The sequence below is a fragment of the Trichosurus vulpecula genome, chromosome 5 (assembly GCF_011100635.1).
Source record: "Trichosurus vulpecula isolate mTriVul1 chromosome 5, mTriVul1.pri, whole genome shotgun sequence".
Lineage (NCBI taxonomy): Eukaryota > Metazoa > Chordata > Mammalia > Diprotodontia > Phalangeridae > Trichosurus > Trichosurus vulpecula.
Window position 1 is genome coordinate 254134968 of NC_050577.1, and position 18428 is coordinate 254153395.

Genomic DNA, 18428 nt, shown 5'->3' on the forward strand with positions numbered 1-18428 from the left:
ATCATTGCTAGGGTGTTGGAACCATTGCTGCCTGATGATGAGTCACAAGGGCTGCTGTGGCACGAAATAAGACTCCCTTCAATTTCTACTCCATCCCCAGTACCGTGAATGGAAGATTCCTTCCATTCTCTATTCTCTGTTTTCAAATTGTGAAGTATTACTCTAAGAAACAGTGGCTGGGGTGTGGAGATGTTTGGTTTAGTAGGAAAACTATTCCCTCTTTAGGGTCACTTACTAGTTGTGTGACTCTTGCTATTCCTTCCTTCAAGTCTTCCCTAATCATGGCTTTTCCTTTAGTCCTAGCCTTTAGCTCTACTCCTGGGGAGTGGGGGAGCAAAGGATATGGTTCCTTTCTTTTTATCTGTTAAGGGCAGAGCAATGGGATACAATTGCTCAAAGCCACTGTATTGCAGGAAGCTTCCTCCTGCTCACCAAATATATTAGCTAATATAGTACTGCTTAGCTCATTCTTTTTGACCAGTATGGATTCACGTATCTTACCCCCTTTTGGGGGGTTAGGAAGAGTAATAATACTGGGCAGTAAAATCATTTTGGTTTGGGTTGAACCAAATGAGGGATCTCTCTCTGCCTTCCCTCTTTCCTCCTCTCCCTCTCTCCCTCCCTTCTTCCCTCTCCTTCCCTCCTTTCCCTTCCCTTTCCTTCTGTCCTCCTTCCCTCTCTCCCTTCCCTCCTCCCTCCTCCTCCCCCTTTTTTTCCCCCCCTTTTCTTGTCCTCTCTCCCCACCCTCATAGGCTTTCACTCTACCCACACTGAATATCATCTTAGAGAAAATGGTTTCTTTTTTAGAATACTTGGCTGATACACAAAGTGAACAGACTAAGAGAAAAAAAGGAATGGGCATTAGCCCCAGTGAGAGCCAGTACAAAGTAGGAGGTAGAGGTGGAGGTTTCACCACTGTGGTTCTCGACAGATGGAGAACTAATACCTTCTCTAGCAGGTTTACTGTCTCTTTCCATACTCTAGCAGGTTTACTGTCCCTGCAGTATGGTTGTGGTTCAGGGATACAGCTGGCTTCCTCATCTTCTCTTTCTCTCCTGGTTACCATGTCACTGTCAAGAAGCCCTGTCCTACCTTGAACATTAGACTGTAAGCTCCTTGAAGGCAGAGACTGTCTTTTACCTCTTTTTGTATCTCCAGTGCTTAACACAGTGCCTGGAACATAAATGTTTATTGAACTGAATTGAATGGATTAACTCCTCTTGTCAGATTACAGCTCTTTCCTTCCTTTCAGATGAGAAAAGACTGTTTTACTACCAAAGAGTCACAACTTCACAGTCCCTTGGTTCCCAGAGGCTCTTACAGATAAGCACTGATAACTTTGTATTTGTCCACAGACTTTGCTGGGGTATCTAGGTGTCACAGAGGATGAAGCACCAGGCCTGGAGTCAGGAAGATCTAAGTTCAAATCTGGCCTCAGACACTTATTAGCTGTGTGACCAAGTTTACCTCAGTTTCCTCATCTGTAAAATGAGCTGGAGAAGGAAATGGCAAACTGCTCCAGTATCTTTGCCAAGAAAACCCCAACTGGGGTCACAGAGTGTTGGACACAACTGAACAACAAAAAACAAACTTTGTCTCCAGTGATATCTTACATTCCTTCCCAGCATCAGAAATTTTGCAGTCTCCGGCAAAATCAGCTGTGCTTCACTTATTTTCTGGAATTATACATCATGGCATCAGAATAAACATAAGTACTTAACAAAGTAAGGATGATTAATTCAGTCTCCCATGTAATCATTTCAGGATGTCATTCAGAACAAAGATACAGGAACAATATGGCTAGTAGACATAATACAGTGTAAATCAGGATTCTTAACCTGGGCTCCATAAACTTATTTCCAAAAAAATTTTTTTTGATAACTGTATTTTAATGCAGTTCAATCAATACAATTACTATTCTTTCCAATCTTCAGTATTTTATTTTATGCATTTAAAATTTTCTGAGAATGGGTCCATACATCAGACTACCAAAGGGATCTACGACACAAAAAAGTTTAGGAATCCTTATTAGGGCATTCCTTGATAATCTGCGTCAGTGACTAATAATAATAACTTGCATTTATAAAGCACTTTAAGGTTTGCAAAGCATGTACACATATCTTCTTGGATTGTCACAACAACCCCATTATACAGTTTCTTCAACTGTAAAATGAGGGGATTGAGATAGAAGGTTCCTTAAGTCTCTTCGAGCTCCAAATCTATGATACTCTGATTTCCTCTGAAAATACCATGGAGGTGGTAAAGCTGAACGTGAAATTTAAAAGAAACTCATTCTTGCTGCATTATGTTGTTCAGTCATTTCAGTTGTGTCTGACTCTTTGTGACCCCGTTTGGTGTTATTTTGGGCAAAGATACTGGAGTGCTTTGCTATTTCCTCCTCCAGCTCATTTTACAGATTAGGAAACTGAGGTCAATAGGATTAAGTGACTTGCCCAGGGTCATAAAGCTAGTAAGTGTCTAAGGCCAGATTTGAACTCAGGAAGACGAGTATTCCTGACTCCAGGCCTGGCACTCTATGTACTATGGTGCCACCTAGCTGTCCAATACTAGATCTCAAATGCCTCTTTTACTAAATGCATTGATATATAGATGAGAAAAGAGATTTTCCCTTTGGGAGGTGAGAGATGCTTTTAGCTGAGTTGAACTAGGTGATAGATGGAAGAAAGAGAAACATAGTGGAAGGATTGATGTTAGACTTTCATAAGCCTCACAGAAACATCCAGGACCAAATATAGACAGATAGATCTAGACCTGTCTTCTTTCCCTCTTGGGAAACAAATCATGAGATCAGGAGGTTCATATACCCTGTGAGCTAACAGCCTCTTTTACTCGGAGAGGTTTGTGGGGTTTGTTATTTTTTATAAGCTTCCCTCAGCCCTTCAGGAAAACCTAATTCTTGGAGGAGAGGGGAGGAGGGAGAACATTAACTCAGTTGCCTGATCTTGTTTGGGATCTCTCTCTCTTTCTCTCCCCTTCTCCTTCTCTGTATCTCTCTGTCTCTCTCTCCTTCCCAGTTTAGGGTATACACTTGAAAGTAGGGAATGTTTTTGCTTCAGAGCCCAGTAGAATATCTGTCACATAATAGGCACTCAATAAATGCTTGTTGATTGGCAACTATTGTGGCTTGCCTATAATAACTCAACAAGCATCTATTAAGCCCTTACTTTGTGCCAGGCACTGTGTTGAGCACTGGGAATACAGACACATAAAAGGTAGCTGAAAAGTGCGGGGAAGGTGGATTGTGGATGTGGAGAAAGGGAAGGAGGGGTATTGTTAACAAAATCTAGAAGAGTCAGGAGAGCAGCTGGCCTTGGCCTTTTCCTTAAAATGGAAATTCTAGGAGGAACCAGCCGATTAGCGAGAAGCCTCAGGTTGGAAGGTATTTCCATTTTATGAAATCCAGGTGTGAAAAAAGCTTCCAGGGGGAGAGGTTTCTGACTATTATTCTAATATCAATCTCCAGAGTGCTCCAGTTAATACATAAGGATGAGTGTGTCAGCCCAGGTCTTATCTATAGAGACTGTCTGAGATTTTGAACTGCAAGGAAGTAATGGATTCAGAGCTGGAAGGGACCTTGAAGGTCATTTCTCCAACCACCTTATACAAGTGAAGAGAAAGCTGAGGCCTCGGAGGTAAGGGTCACTTATCCACGGTCATGAGATCACAGATTTAGAGTTGGAAGGGAACTTAGAAGTCATCATTTTAAACCTCTTATTTTTCAGATAAGGAAACTGAGGTCCACAGGAGTTATGTTACTTGCCCAGGGTCCCAAAGCTATAAGTATCTGGGGACCACTAGGTTCTCGGACTCCAGACATTAGTAAGTACCTTAGGAAGAATTCAACCTAAGTCTTCTTGACTTCATATGTACTGCCTCCCATGGAGAGCTGGGATTTGAACCTGACTCCAAATTCAGCGCACTTTCCATTAGCCTGTTATGTTACACATATATAACTGTCTGTATATGCACATATACATATATATGCATATATGTGTGTATGTGCATATATAGTATACGTATGTATATATGTTATATATGTGTGTGTGTGTCTATCTATCTCCCCAAAGTTATGTCTGGGCAGACTGGTGGTTCAATGGATAGAGTTCTGGGCCTATGGCGAAGAAGACCTGAGTTCAAATACTGCCTCAGATATTTACTAGCTGTGTGACCCTGGGCAAGTCACTTAACCTTAGTGTGCCTCAGTTTCCACATCTGTAAAATGAGGATAATTATAGCACCTACCTCCCAGGGTTATTGTGAATGAACTGAAAGAACAATTGTAAAGCTTCTGGAACATAGTAGTTGGTGTTGCTCAGTCATTTCAGTCATGTCTGACTCGTTGGGACCCTATTTGGGGTTTTCTTGGCAGAGGTACTGGAGTGGTTTGCCATTTCCTTCTCTAGCTCATTTTACAGATGAGGAAACTGAGGCACACAGGGTTAAGTGACTTGCTCAGGGTCACATAGCTAGTGTCTGAGTTGCACATAGTAAGCGCTATATCAGTGTTAGCTATTGGTGGTGATGTTGTGGGAAGGAATCGGAGCACCGAGAGGGTTAACCCAGCCTAGGTAACGTCAGGGGGAAACCCACGCCCCTTGAGGTCGGAGATGCGGCTTCCGCTCCCAGCGTCCACTGCGTCAGCTCACCGAGCGGAAGTGCGGCAGCCGGCGGAAGTGGTTCTCCCCGTGGGCAGCGACAACTGCGAGTTCCAGGTGAGTCCTGCAGTCGGGCGCTGGGGCTTCGCTCCTCGCACGTCCTAGCGGCCTACGGCCGGGACGGCGAGTGTCCGCGCCCGGGGGGGGGGGGGTTCCTGGAGAAGCGCGGCTGGGACTCTCTCAGGCTCTCCTGAGCAGCACCCAGCCTGGCCGCCGAGCCCCGGAGGGAGGGAAGCATCCCCAGCCTGGGCCTTCTCTGCCGACCTCCCTCCGGGAGCAGCCCAGACGCATGCGGCCCACGCAAAGGCCCTGGGCTTCCATTTGCTAGGTCCCTCATTTGACCGAGAGAGAAACTGAGTCCCAGCTGTGGAAAGGGAATCCCCTGCAGGTCACGTGTTGAGAGAACCGGAAGGTCCCGGAGTTCCGGGTTGTTTTCCCTCCCCACGTGGCCTCTGGCCAATGAAACATTTGGGAGAAGGGGAGGTGTCATAAGCCCACAGACATTGACTAATTAATAAATTAATTAAGCAACTGGTGTTTACCACGTGCCTGCTGTGATAGGAGCACAAAGAATGAAACAGCCTCAGCTTGTAAAGAGCTTGCATTCTAACAGAGGGGTCAGGCACGTATGTGTCTATGCAGCCCAAGTATGAAGGTGGTAGATAAATACACATAGACACAGAGTAGTTAAATGTAAAGTAGTGAGGGAAGGAAATCACCCCCACGTGTGTATGTGGTGGGGGTGGGGCGGATCAGGGCTTCATGCAGAAAATGGTATCTGAGGGGCATCTTTAAAAAAAAGGGGGCTCTGAGGCCCGAGTAAGGGGGTTGTGAACTACAGGCCTGGGGGGATGCCACATAATGCACACTAAGAAAGGATTGACTTGTCACGGATTTAGAACTGGAAGGTCTTTAGTTCATTCGTTCTAGTCCATTTTATGAATGAGGAAGAGGTCTTGAGTAATAGAGAAGGCTTTAGATTGTGAGCTCACTGAGGACCTGGACTGTTTTTGATTTTCTTTGTATTCCTCAGGCAGGATACCAAGTGCTTAATAAATGTTTGCTGACTTGGCTGGGGACTGAGTCCAGGAGTGGGAGTAATAATTTCTGTTGAAGTTGGAGGCAGGTTGCTTAGGGCTTTTAAATGCTCAGCAGAAGAGTTTATATTTTATTCTAGAGGCAATAGGAAGTCACTGGAGTTGATGGAGGAGGGTCACATGGTCAGATATGCCTTCAAGACAATTTAAAAAACAAGTTTATTTCATTAAATATTTCCTAGTTACATGTAAAATTTTTAAAAATTATAAGTTCCAGATTTTTTCCCTTGTGTGCTCCCCCTCCCCCATTCCTTGAAAAGGCAAACAATATGATATATGTGAAGTCATGCAAAGCATATTTCCCTATTAGCCATGTTACAAAAGAAAACACAGAACCCCAAGAAAAATAAAGAGAGTTTGAGAGGTATGCTTCATTCTGTGTTCAGAGTTCTAATTTAGTTCTCTCTCTCTGGAGGTAGAGATAGCATTTTTCATCATGGGTCTTTTGGACAAGGACAATTACTTTGCAGTAGAATGGACTAGAATGGTGAGAGAATTGAGGGATCAAGACCGATTTGGAGGCTGGATCAGTCATCTAAGGGAGAGGTAGTGAGGGCCAGAACTAAGGTTGTAGCTGGAGAGAAGAGTTCCTAGAGGAGAGATGTGAAGGTAGCATGGCAAGATCTGGCATCTTACTGAATACAGGAGGTGAGATAGTGTGGAGCTGAGGATAGTGTCAAGATTGTGACCCTGAGCCACTGGGAGTGCAGTGGAAAGAATGCTAAATTTGGAGTCAGAAGACCTGGGTTTGAGTGTAAGTTCTGATACTTGTGATTCTGGAGCAGTCACTTAACTACTCTGATTCTCCTTTTTCTCATCTGTAAAATGAAGGGGCTAGAAGAGAGTTCCTTCCCATTCTAAACCTGTGATCAGGTAATCAATTAGACATTTATTTTCTGTCCATTATCTGTCTGTTACTGTGCCTTGGCACTGGACATCCCTCATGCCTGCTGTCCACTGCCCCCTTACCTATGCCTCAGGGAGTCCTTCTCTTTAGAGATGCAGCTCAGGTACCATCTTCTGTATGAAGCCTTTCCTAATCCTCCGCCCTTCCCCCAACGGAAGTGACCTGCTTCCCATACTGCCTTATATTTAACTACTTTGTATCTATGTATACACACATATTTTTGTTAACTTTATATCAGTATTGCACATGTATTTTTGTATACTTGTCTCCACCATTAGAAAGTAAGCCTTTTGCTAGTAAGTATTATTTCATTCTTTGTGCTTGTATATCCAGCATGTAGCAAAGCACTTGACACATAGTAGCAATGTAAGAAATACTTGTTGACTAATTGTATCACTATGCCTCCCTTGTGGGACCTCTTTGTCTTTCCAAAGACCCCATTGCCTTTTATCTGCAATTATTATCAAAATTCCCATTGATAAAACTACATTGAAACCCTTAAAAATTTTGGGGGCGGTGTTAACTACAATTCTTGGCTTCTCATCATAAATTAAAATATTGCTTATCAAAGGTATATATTAAATAAACATAATGTTACCAAATCTCCTTTCCTTTTAAATTAACATGAACAGAATGTAGATTGTTATCTCTTCTTGGACTGTGACTTGAATTTTTTGGCCTGGTTTTCAGATATTTGTTATGTTAATTTGGTAGTAAATGGTCTAATTTTAGAAAAATTATTTTGTTACTTTTAGGTAAAAATGGCAAAAAGCTTACGGAGTAAGTGGAAAAGGAAGATGCGGGCAGAAAAGAGAAAGAAGAATGCACCGAAGGAACTTAGTCGCCTAAAAAGCATACTTAAAATAGATGGTGATGTTTTAATGGAAGAGGTAAAAGACATAGCAACTGTGGTAGCACCTGGAAAAATCAAAGAGAAAACAGGTTCTGTGGGGAAAGATCAAGAGGGTAAGTTTTCTCCTTTCATTTTTCTTTCTTGGTCATACGCATGTGCGCACACACATGTACATGCGCCCACAGAGTCACCCTTTTCCCCAGCACCTCATGAGTTCCTGTGCTTAAGTATTTCAGTGCACCTGTGATCTTATCTGTGTGGCACTCTTTCCTTCGGTGCAGGTTACGTTTCTTCCATCCTGTCTCTCCCTGGGCAGTTTTTGTTTGTTTTCCCACAGATCCTTCACAGAAGATCCACTAAACCCACTACCTCTTTATGTCCAGTGAGTACCAGTAGAGCACTGTGGTGGACCATCTATTATCTCATTCTCTCACTGCATTTCCTGTCTGACACCTTTTCTGAGCATATATATTTTTTGAATATTATCTCCCATGATGCTTGTGCATAGGTGACTGTTAGAAGTCTTCTGCTGAATTCTTATGCCCGTCGTGCACCCTCTTCCTTGCCCTTTGATTCTTCAGAGATAGTGGTGTTTCAGTATCTGCAACCAATAGAGCAATTTTTAAGGGTTTATGTGCCTTCAGATTCTATGATAAAGTGCTTTCAGATAAATTTGTGTCAGTAAATATATTTATGGTGAAGCATTATGTATCTTGGTGATGTGTTGCCAAAATTTATGGCATTTGTATGAAATAGCTCTGTCACACGTATTACAGAAAGATTTCATTGTGATTTTAGCTAGATAGAGTTCTGCATATGTGAGGGCCCTTTCTTATTTGCATTCATATGTCCCATCCAATTTTAATTAGCTTTTTCTTTTTTAAATATTTAATTTAATTTTTTTGGTTATATTTTAAGTTCGAACTGTTTCCCTCCCTGCCCCCACTCTTCACTTGCTTCCCACCCTCCACTAGAAAAGGCAACCATTTGACACAGATGTAAAAATATATGTAAAACCATACTATGCACATTTCTGTTTATCAGTTCTTTCTCTGGAGGTAGATAACATCTTCCTTCAAAGGTCCTCTATATCACACTTTAATATTTAATTGATATTTGTAGAAACTGAAGTCTTATAATAAGCCAGTTGCTTTTCTCCTGGATCCTACAAAATTTTGCCAGTGTTTTACAGTTTTCATAATAAGATTTGTATTACTTTTTCAGGTGAATCAAAAATGGAAGTGGATGTTAAAAGAAACAAAAAGAGTCTTTTAGATGAACATGGACAGTACCCAGTGTGGATGCACCCGAGGCAAAGGAAAAAACTAAAGGCAAAACGGGGAAAAGGGAAAAACAAAGTGAAGGCAGCAAAAGCAGCAAAGGGTCTGGCCTGGTAGAGTCTTAAAGGCCTGGAAAAATATCACATGGACATGTTTGTTCAGAATATGTACTTTGATTGAATGAAAATCATTTGTTCCCATATTTTGCCTTCTCAGGTTACTTCGGCTGAAACACGAAATATCTCTCTTCCATACTTCATTTGGTTCTTCACTATTAAACATCCTTTTTGTTTGATCAGTGTTAGCTGCACCAAACCTTTGTCTGACTGTATTAGTGATTTATCTGGTGCAGTAGTTTTCAGCAATGCACTGTGTAGTCATTACATATTCTTGCACTTTTGGCAAATATATTTGATAAAGATCCAACATAGGCTGTTACCAAATTTTAGATAACCTCACTCTTTAAAAAAAGGTGTCATATTTTTATAATTTCTTAGACATAAGTGTTGTTTATCTAAAGAGAACTTGTGCTCCTACAGTTTTTTTTTGCTCTGTAAAGAAAAATAAACATATTCTGTGCTTAGATCATGAAGTCTGAAGTTTTTATATGTCATTGACTTTTATATGTCATTAAGAAATGAATTCTTTGCCACTAAGGTTGATAACTGATACTTGCATTCTTTTACAAAATACATTTTTATTGCTTTCTTTTGTTTTTACATTATTTTTATTCCCCACTGTATCTTTTCCCTCACCCCCTCCCAGTTCCACATTCGTCATCTCCCAACTTTGCAAAAAATTGGAAGAGAGGTGCCTTATCTCTTCTTTGGGGTCAAGTGCAGTCATAATTTTGAAGCACCCATTTTATTTGTTTTGTTCTTTCCACTTATTTTAGTCATTGTTTATATTGGTTTTTTTGGTTTTACTTACCTTGCCATGTACAACTAGTTCCATGCTTTTCAGTACTCAATATATTCATAGTTAAGTACACACAGTAATATTCCATTGTATTTATCTACCACGATTTATTTAGCTCTTTTGCAATCAATGAGAATCTACCTTGTTTCTAGTTCTTTGCTACCACAAAAAGTGCAATATTCTGGTCCATATGGAGCTTTTCTTTTTTGATACTATTCTCCTTGAGGTATATGCCTTGTAGTGGAATCTCTGGATCAAAGGGTATGGATATTTTAGTCACTCTCTTTGAATAATTCCAAATAACATGGCAGCATGGTCAGACTAATTCGCAGTTCCACCAACAATGCATTAGTTTTCCTGTCTTTCCATTAACTCTTCCAACATTGACTTCCCAGCTTCTGTTATTTTTGCCAATTTGCTGGGTGCGAGGCAAAACCTCAGAGTTTTGATTTACATTTCTCTTTATTGCTAGAGATCTGGGGCACTTTTTTTTATATGGTTGTTAACAATTTGTAGTTCTGAGAACGATTCATGTTCCTTGACCCCTTATCTACTAGGTAATGACCTGTCATGTTTTTGTCTTATCTGCGTATCCTAGGTGATACCTTTGTTAAGTTTGCATACAAAAAATTCTTGTTAGTAAAAGTAAAATCAATTTTCAGATTAGTCAAGTAATCCAAAGGGGAGACAACATTTTGCAAAGGGAAGAGCCTGAGTTCTGGCTTTGCAGCTAACTTGATGGATGACCTTTTGGTTTTACCTGTCATATACAACTAGTTCCATGCTTTTCAGTACTCAATATATTAATAGTTAAGTACACACAGTAATATTCCATTGTATTTATCTACCACGATTTATTTAGCTCTTTTGCAATCAATGCAACCTCTGGGTCTTGATTTTATCCTTTAGATTGAAGAAGTTCAACTAGATGTGCTGCAGTGGAAAGAATTCTAGCTCTAGAGTCTTTTCCAGGCAGCTGGTACAACTTTGTTCTGGGCTCTGTGAACCTGGCAGATCTATTGATTAATCATTAAAAAAAATAGACCCTGGCATCTATCCAACCCACTCAGAGCTGCTTTGCTTTGATGTGGGGCTTGCTTCCTGGTATTTTTGCTTTGTTTTTATATATCCTGGCTTCACCGTTTCCAACCTGCCTGATATTGGGCAATTCATTTCTCTGGTCCCAGTTGCCTAGGTGATCTCTCACATTTTACCATTCTGTTTGACTCTAGTCACTGGGAATTTTCTCATGCACTGTTGCCTTTAAACCACCAGATGGGGCTCATGCTAAGCGCTAAATCATTCTCTTAGATCCTTCTGATTCATAAACAATACAGTATATTTAAAAATAAAACATAAAAAAAAATAAAACATGGTTGCAGTGATGAAGAATTAGCTGTACTGGAAAGGCATACCCTGCCCTCTGACATCTACTTTTAGCTTAAAAAGTTCAGGGTCCTTGTCAAAAGTGGGGAAGGGACAGAAAAAAGTGACCAAAGGAACTTGGCTTTTGATAGTTTTTTATTCCTTTAGCAGTGGTCTCCAAATTTTTTTGATACTGTACCCCATCAGTAAAAACATTCTGAGCATGTACACCAATGTATATTTGCAAATCGTGTAATTATTAATTATGTTCATTATTAAATTGACACAAAATAGACCTTTTTAGAAAGATGAACTAAAGATGAAATAGTATTGAGTCCTAGAGTCTGTAACAGAGAGTCATGGGAATTTATCGAGTAGGACAGTAACATGGTCAAACCTTGCCTTTAGGACTATCAGTTTGACATTGTAGAGTATAAAATCCTCTGCCAATCAAAGCCCTTCCTAACCCTCTCCCTCTTTCCTTACTTCCACCTTATGCCCTGTCCCATATTCTGTGGTCCAGGGACATTGGCCTTGCCATTCCTTGAACCTCTATCTCTGCTTCAGGCATTTTCGCTGGTTGTCTCCCATGTCCGGAATGCTCTCCCTCCTCCTCCTCTCCACTTCCTACCTTACTTTAAGTCTCAGTTAAAATCTACAGGAAGCCTCTCCTGATTCCCCTTAATTCTAGTGCCTTCCTTCTGTTGATTATTTTCAAATTGTCCTGTTTATAGTTTTTTGGGTAAATGTGTTGTCTAGTTGTTTTTCAGGCATGTCTGACTCTTGTGACCCCATTTAAGGTTTTCTTAGCAAAGGTACTAGAGTAGTCTGCCATTTCCTTCTGCTCATTTTTTTTTTTTTGCTTTAAATTTTGTTTTATTTAATCCAATTTAATAGATGATTAACGTTTTCCACCAACTCGGGGCGCAGAAACTTTGACAGGCTTCACAATTTTTTGTTTAGGTGCTGCCTTTGTAGGAGCCTTAGCAGCAGATGCAGCTGTCTTCTTTGTTGCTTGTTTAGCTTTTTTTGCTTCCTTGGCAGCCCTGATGGCTTGTTCTCGTTGGGCCTTTCTAACTTCAGGTTTCTGGTTCCTCTTGGCCATTATATCAGCAAGAGAAGCCCCAGTGATAGCCCTCTGGAATTTGACAGCCCGGCGTGTCCTTTTCTTTTGAATCTCTTCCGACTGTCCCTTCTTGTGCTTTCTTCTATACAGGACAGTCCAATTGATCTGCCGGGGGTTCCTCTTTGAAAGGAATGCAGACTCGCATTTTGCATTCAAAAATTGGAAAACCTTCCCGTCCGTGCCGGCGTAGCGCCTCCCGTGACCTGGGTAGATCTTGTACCCGCTGAAGCTGCACAGCTCGACCTTCATGGCTGCAAGCCCACTGAAGATGGCGAAGAGGAAGAGCTTCTGCTCATTTTACAGATGAGGAAACTGAGGCAAACAGGGTTAAGTGACTTGCTCAGGGTCACACAGCTAGGAAGTGTCTGAGGCCAGATTTGAACTCACATCTTCCTGACTCTAGGCCTAGCACTTGTCTTCTCCAGGGTAGGGGAAGGAGGCAGCCCATCTTCTCACCCTCCAATTAGTTATCCTTTGGGGTCATGTGCCCTATATTTGGACAGCACTTCAGGTTTCTAGACTTATGCCAGCCTACTTTCAAAGTTCTTTAGTCTCAGGATATTCACAGAAACTTGGTAACATGCAGACCCCATTGCAAAGGTGCCTAATGATGCCTTACATTTAAACTAGTGGGCTATTGTAAATTCACATTTGAAATGAATTAGTTTGTATTTTACAGTTACAAAGTATATTGCCTATATGATTTCACATAGTTATCATTGTAGTTCTGTAAGGTAGAATGCAAATATCAGCCCATTTTACAGATGGTGAAACTCAAGACTCAGAGATGTTAATAATTTGTTATGGTCATACAACTAGAAAATGGCACAAACTGGGCTTGTACTTGGGTCTTTTGATTTTATGGCCTTTGGGATCTTTCCAATATGATGCATTGCTTCTATTACACCATACTGTTTCAAGGTTAGTAGGGTTTTTATTGCTACAAAAGGCCTTTACCGAGTAAAGGATATGAATGGCAGCTGAAGCTCTATATTGGATTGTTGGAATGAAGTTTGATTACATTTGTTTTTGACCCTTGTTTGTCCTTGGTTTTCGAAGAGGACCAATGACATCATGGAGTGATGTCTTGACATACACATGAATTGGATTTAAGTGAGGTAGAGTTGAACAAAATTGTCAACCTCATTCTCTCTTCTAGAGCCATTAAAGTCCAGTGGCAGAACAAAAGTCAAGATGATTGGTGATGGATGGCCCAAGATGTAGTGGATGACCTTGGTGTCTGATATCTGGCCAAGTTCTAAGAGCTCTGCAGCACCTGCTGCAGCTGCCTTCATGGTCGTTGGAACAAATTGTTCTCATCTACTCATTTCACCAGGGGAAGTCTTCACATGCTTGGGGTTGTGCCCCTCTCCCCCCTCCCTCCCTGCCCACTGACAGATCTGAGACCCGTTGGTTACCCTCAACCTGGTTTAGACTATCTGCTAAGACATTTGGCTGCTGCACATGCTACAGTTTCTTGGAGTCACAGCTGAGAGTTGAGTAGACACCAAAGGTGGATGAGAATCCCTGAAAAGGACTTGGCACACCAGAGATGCTAGTCATCCTTGAATACCCCATACCCTAATGTGCCATTGTAGATTAGATTTTCCATTATTGAGAAACAGAAGGCTTTCGCTCAACTTTTGTTTTGCATATATTCATATTTGCATATATTCATATTCAGTAAATGTAGAAAGCTTTGGAAACTTTGCCTTGCAGAAACTAGAGGGGTCAGTTTTAAGTAGTTTCTTGGCTTATTAAAGCCGAGTCTAAAGGAGATTTAATGCTTTACCATTTATCATGAAAATTTCTTGGGCAAATGTTTATAAACTGTTGAGCAAGTGATGCTGTTAGGTAGCAATAATACACCGGTTTAGTTAATTATTCATTGGCAAACTTCTAAATAGAATGGACTTATAGGCCACAGGAATTAGAATTGGGATAACTTTATCTTATCCCTTTAATTTACAGGTGAGGAAACTGAGACCAAAGAGGTAAAACCCAGTGTAATCACAAATAATGAGTGAAATTTGGACCCAAGTCCAGGGAATCTAAATACAATGTGGCTTTCGCCCCACTGCTGTACATTTGCCAATTTGGGGTGAGGTTGGGGAAAGTGTCATGTTAGTGATTTAATATCTTTAATTCTTATCACTGCGGTATCCCATTTTGGAGCAAAGTAAAAACCCCAGGTGTTGCTAAGCCCTCATTTGATATGTTAAATGTTATAGTATTTTAGTAATGGACTAGACCAACTCTTATAGATTTCTGGACCCTACACAAGTCCAGAATTAAGTGTTTTGCTGGCAAAAATAATTAAGCCTGAAATCTTCTTAGGGTTACTGATGTTGTCTGGTATTCATTCCAATGAAGTTCCACTTTAATGTATGGAAAAATGTTATTGTCCACATGAGCCATTTGTAAACATCTGCTTTAAACAATGAATGGGGTAAAGTCCTTCCAATTTTAATTTAAAGAATGGCATAGTTTTATATTACATTAAGTTTATAAAATGCATGAGGCAGCCCTGCTGTAGTGAATAGAGACTTGGCCTCATAGCCAGGAAGTTCAGGTCTCACCTCTGAAATATACTGTCTTCATGACCCCAGGAAAGATACTTAACCTTTCAGTGCTCCAGGCAATTCTAAGACATAAGTTACTGAGAAGGTGCTGTCCTGCATTGATAGAGGGAGTTTTTTCACCTGGGAGTTTTCTGAAACCAGATGAAATCACAGATCCAGTCCCTATCCCCACGCCCTTATAATATGCCAAATGTATTTAATTTCACCAGAGGATGAATTGTCTTGGCATCGTACTATCTTATGAAACACGTTCTCACTTCATGCCTTTATAGTTTTCAATATCAGCAAAACTTTTAAATGATCCTAGTTGGGTGTTGTGTATCATTGTACAGTAACTATTTGTACAGATGGGTACATATGGTATTTCTGTTCCATGTAATAAAGTACATTTGTCATGTATCTTGTGATCTACATACCTTTCAGCTGTTACTTCATAAATCTGTTCCATCAGAGAACTGCTTTGTACTGCAATGGTTGAAGCTGCTTTTAATAAACTAATATTTTGTGTCCTTTATATGTAATCAACAGGGAGTATTATAGACTTGTGCCTCTGTGGAGAAAACATTCCACTAAATTTCTTTGCTCTTGACAATAATGGAAAAAAAATAGCTTGGGAAAAGCCCAGATAGATGTTCATGAACATATGTTGTTTGCTCCTAAAAATCAGCTGAAGATCTTTCCTTTGCTTTGGAATTTTTAGTATATTAGAGAAGAAACTGGTCTGTTTTGGTGATGTGGTAAGGGCCAAATACGTAATCATAGTGCTATAGTAACAGGGACAATCAGAAACCTCAGATTCTGTCTGCCATTGTTTTAAAATTGTTTTGTTTTGCCACCACATGGAGAGAAGATGCCTTTCTTGACCCCCTCCTCCCTTTAATGCTACTGCCTTCCCTCTATTGATTATCTTCAGTTTATCCTGAATACATCTTGTTTGTATCTAAGTATTTGCATGTTGTCTCCCTTGTTTGACTGAGAGCAGGGACTGTCTACCTTTTTTGTTTTTTGTATCCCTAGCATTTAGCACAGTGCCTGGTACAAAGTGAGCACTTGATAACAGCCTATTGACCGACTGACCGACTGACTATCGGTTAGTCGTGGGTGGTTGTCGACATAGATCAACCATCCGGAGCTAGGATGGTATAATAGAAAGAGCACTGGATTTGGAATCAAGAGAGACCTCGGTTTGAATTCTAACTCTCATTGTGGTATGATGAGCAGCAAGTCTTCTAACCTATCCAGTATTTTCTCATCTGTGGCATAGAGGCTCCTGTGCTGGACTTGGGGTTAGGATGGCCAATTCAAATCTTGCCTCCCATATTTTTATAGGATCATAGATTTAGAGGTGGTAAGGATATTTGAAGTCATTGAGTCAATAAAATTAATGTTAATAATGTCAATGAAGTTAAGTGATTTGCTTAGGTTCACACAGTGTCTAACGCAGGATTTGAATACAGGTCTTCCTATCTCCAAGCGAAGTATGCTGCTCAATATACTACAGTTAGTTGCATGACCCTCTGGGCAAATAACTTAATCTCTCTGGTTCAGTTTCTTCATCTGCAAAATGGGGACAATTATCTCTTTAATATTTTCCTCACTGAATTGCGAGAATCAAAGGAGATGATGTATGTAAAGTGCTTTTCAAACATTAAAGTCCTATGAAAATATCAGTTATTATCTGTAAAATGAGGAATCTGATACTTGCACCACCAACCTCACAGGACGGTGGTTGTTAGGAAAGCAATTTGCAAATTTAATTTGCATTTAAAATGTATTATTTTAAATTGTGTTATTTAAAAATTTTCAAATGTGTTATTTTCAAACGTGTTATAAACTTCTCAGAAGGTATATTCTTCAATGTCCACCAAAAACATTCTGCCCCAACATCATCCATCAGTTTTAATCTGTATTCTGATCCGAAGTGGAGATTAGTAGGGTTTTCATCAGTTAAAATGAATTATACCCAGCAGGTGATTAATAAATGCTGATTGAATTAAGATGTAGTGGAAAAGGAGTCAAATCACTCAGGTTCGAGCTCCTCTGTCTCACTAGCTTCACAAAGCTGGGGAAGTTTTCTTAAATTTTTTAATCTTGTTATTCATCTATAAAATGGAGGTCATCAGATTTGGCCTACTTAGTTCTTGGGATTGTTGTGAGTAAATAAATGTGAATTATTAAAGAACCAGTTCTGTAGTGATTCAGGTGAAAGTGGATTCTCTTTCACCTCCCTCCCCAATCCTTGCTTTTACTGCAAAGAGCTGGCCTTCATGTCTTGATGTTTTGTTTTTGGTGGAGATTGAAAAATATCTCTTCTTAGAAGTTTATAAGAAAGGTAGATACCTCTTTAGGTCAAGTCTGCTTGAAGGTGGATTATGGAGGGCCTTTCTAAGCCAATGACTCTTTAAGAAAAGGTAGTAAGAAAACAATGGGAACCAGCTGTTCCAAATCTCCACTGAGGAAATGGGTCTTAACTGTAACAAGGGGGATTTAGGTTAAATATAAAGAAGAACTTCCTGACTATGAGGGTTATTTAAAGCTAGATACACGGGCAAGAAAGAGCTCACTTGGTATTGATAGAGCTGTATTTAGTTGAGGTGAAACTTAAAATAGTTTATGAGTGGTCTTGTTGCCTATGTCCTAACAAGGGTTGAATACTAGCCTCTCAACTGATTGTAAATCATTCTATGATTCTTTACTGCTTAGCATTTGCTTTCCTCTCTGGAAATAAGACTACGTCTTCCATACCTGATTCAGGTTTGCACTCATATGTATACTTTTTTACTTCCTTGCTGGGCTCAGACTAGAGCCATATCTTAGGAATCTGAGGTGGGGGTAGAACAGAAGCTCTAGGAATCTAGATGTACCATTGAGAAGACAAGTAATCCCACATGCAACGAACCCAGGGCAAATCAAGAGGCAGGCACTGGTGAATGTTACTAGTTGCTGTAGCCTCGGTCTAGCTAGCCTCTATGCCAGATATATATGGAGGTCTTTCTGTATTTTCTTTAAACTAATGGGGTACATAATAAAAAAAAAAGATGGAAAACTGGCAGGATGGATTAAATGCTAAACTTGAAGTAGTAAAAGTGAATCAAATCCCGATGCAGATTATATGGGTTATTGTTGTTCTTGTCCAACTCTTTCAGACCCCATTTGGGGTTTTCTTGGCAAAGATACTGGAGTGGTTTGCCATTTCCTTCTCTAGCTCATTTTGCAGATTGGAAAACTGAGACAAATGGGGTTAAATGACTTGCCTAGGGTCACACAGCTAGTAAGTGTCTAAGGCCACATTTGAACTCATGAAGATGAGTCTTCCTAACTCCAGACCTAGCACTCTATTCCCTCTGCCACCAAGTGGTTCCATTATGAGTTACAGTTGACTTTAGTTAGTATGGGGAGTTTTCACATTGATAACATAGGTCCTTGACAAATTGATGGGGACTTCAGGTGATTCTTTATGTTAATGGCCCTTAATAGGAAAAAAAAAAGTTTGCTGTTTTTCTATTCCATTCTCTCTCATTGCCTTTCCTCTTCTTTTCCACTCCTTTCCTCCTACTATTAATTGGCTATGATGTGGGAATGAAATATATTTTAAGTGTTTATTGTATTTATTTATTGAATGAG

The 18428-nt window shown here is 40.2% G+C and overlaps 2 protein-coding genes across 2 annotated transcripts; one reads left to right on the forward strand and one right to left on the reverse strand.

Annotated features, from left to right (window-relative positions):
* Positions 1–4675: 4675 nt before the first annotated feature.
* On the forward strand, positions 4676–9013 carry LLPH (LLP homolog, long-term synaptic facilitation factor). The gene is made up of 3 exons (XM_036760391.1): positions 4676–4733; positions 7436–7646; positions 8758–9013. Exons 2-3 carry the CDS (start codon positions 7442–7444, stop codon positions 8928–8930), a joined length of 378 nt encoding a protein of 125 aa, XP_036616286.1. The 5' UTR covers positions 4676–4733; positions 7436–7441; the 3' UTR covers positions 8931–9013.
* Positions 9014–11996: 2983 nt separating this feature from the next.
* On the reverse strand, positions 11997–12476 carry LOC118851673 (60S ribosomal protein L24-like). Its single transcript, XM_036761186.1, has one exon. The coding sequence runs from the start codon at positions 12469–12471 to the stop codon at positions 11998–12000; it is 474 nt and encodes a 157-aa protein (XP_036617081.1). The 5' UTR covers positions 12472–12476; the 3' UTR covers position 11997.
* Between the last annotated feature and the right edge of the window lie 5952 nt (positions 12477–18428).

What these genes read in the sequence shown, in the direction of transcription:
- LOC118851673 (XM_036761186.1), bottom strand. Translation starts at nt 12,471, where the DNA reads ATGAAGGTCGAGCTGTGCAGCTTCAGCGGGTACAAGATCTACCCAGGT.
- LLPH (XM_036760391.1), top strand. Translation starts at nt 7,442, where the DNA reads ATGGCAAAAAGCTTACGGAGTAAGTGGAAAAGGAAGATGCGGGCAGAA. An exon ending in TGTGGGGAAAGATCAAGAGG is followed by an intron (nt 7,647 to 8,757) that starts GTAAGTTTTCTC and finishes TTACTTTTTCAG; the next exon opens with GTGAATCAAAAATGGAAGTG.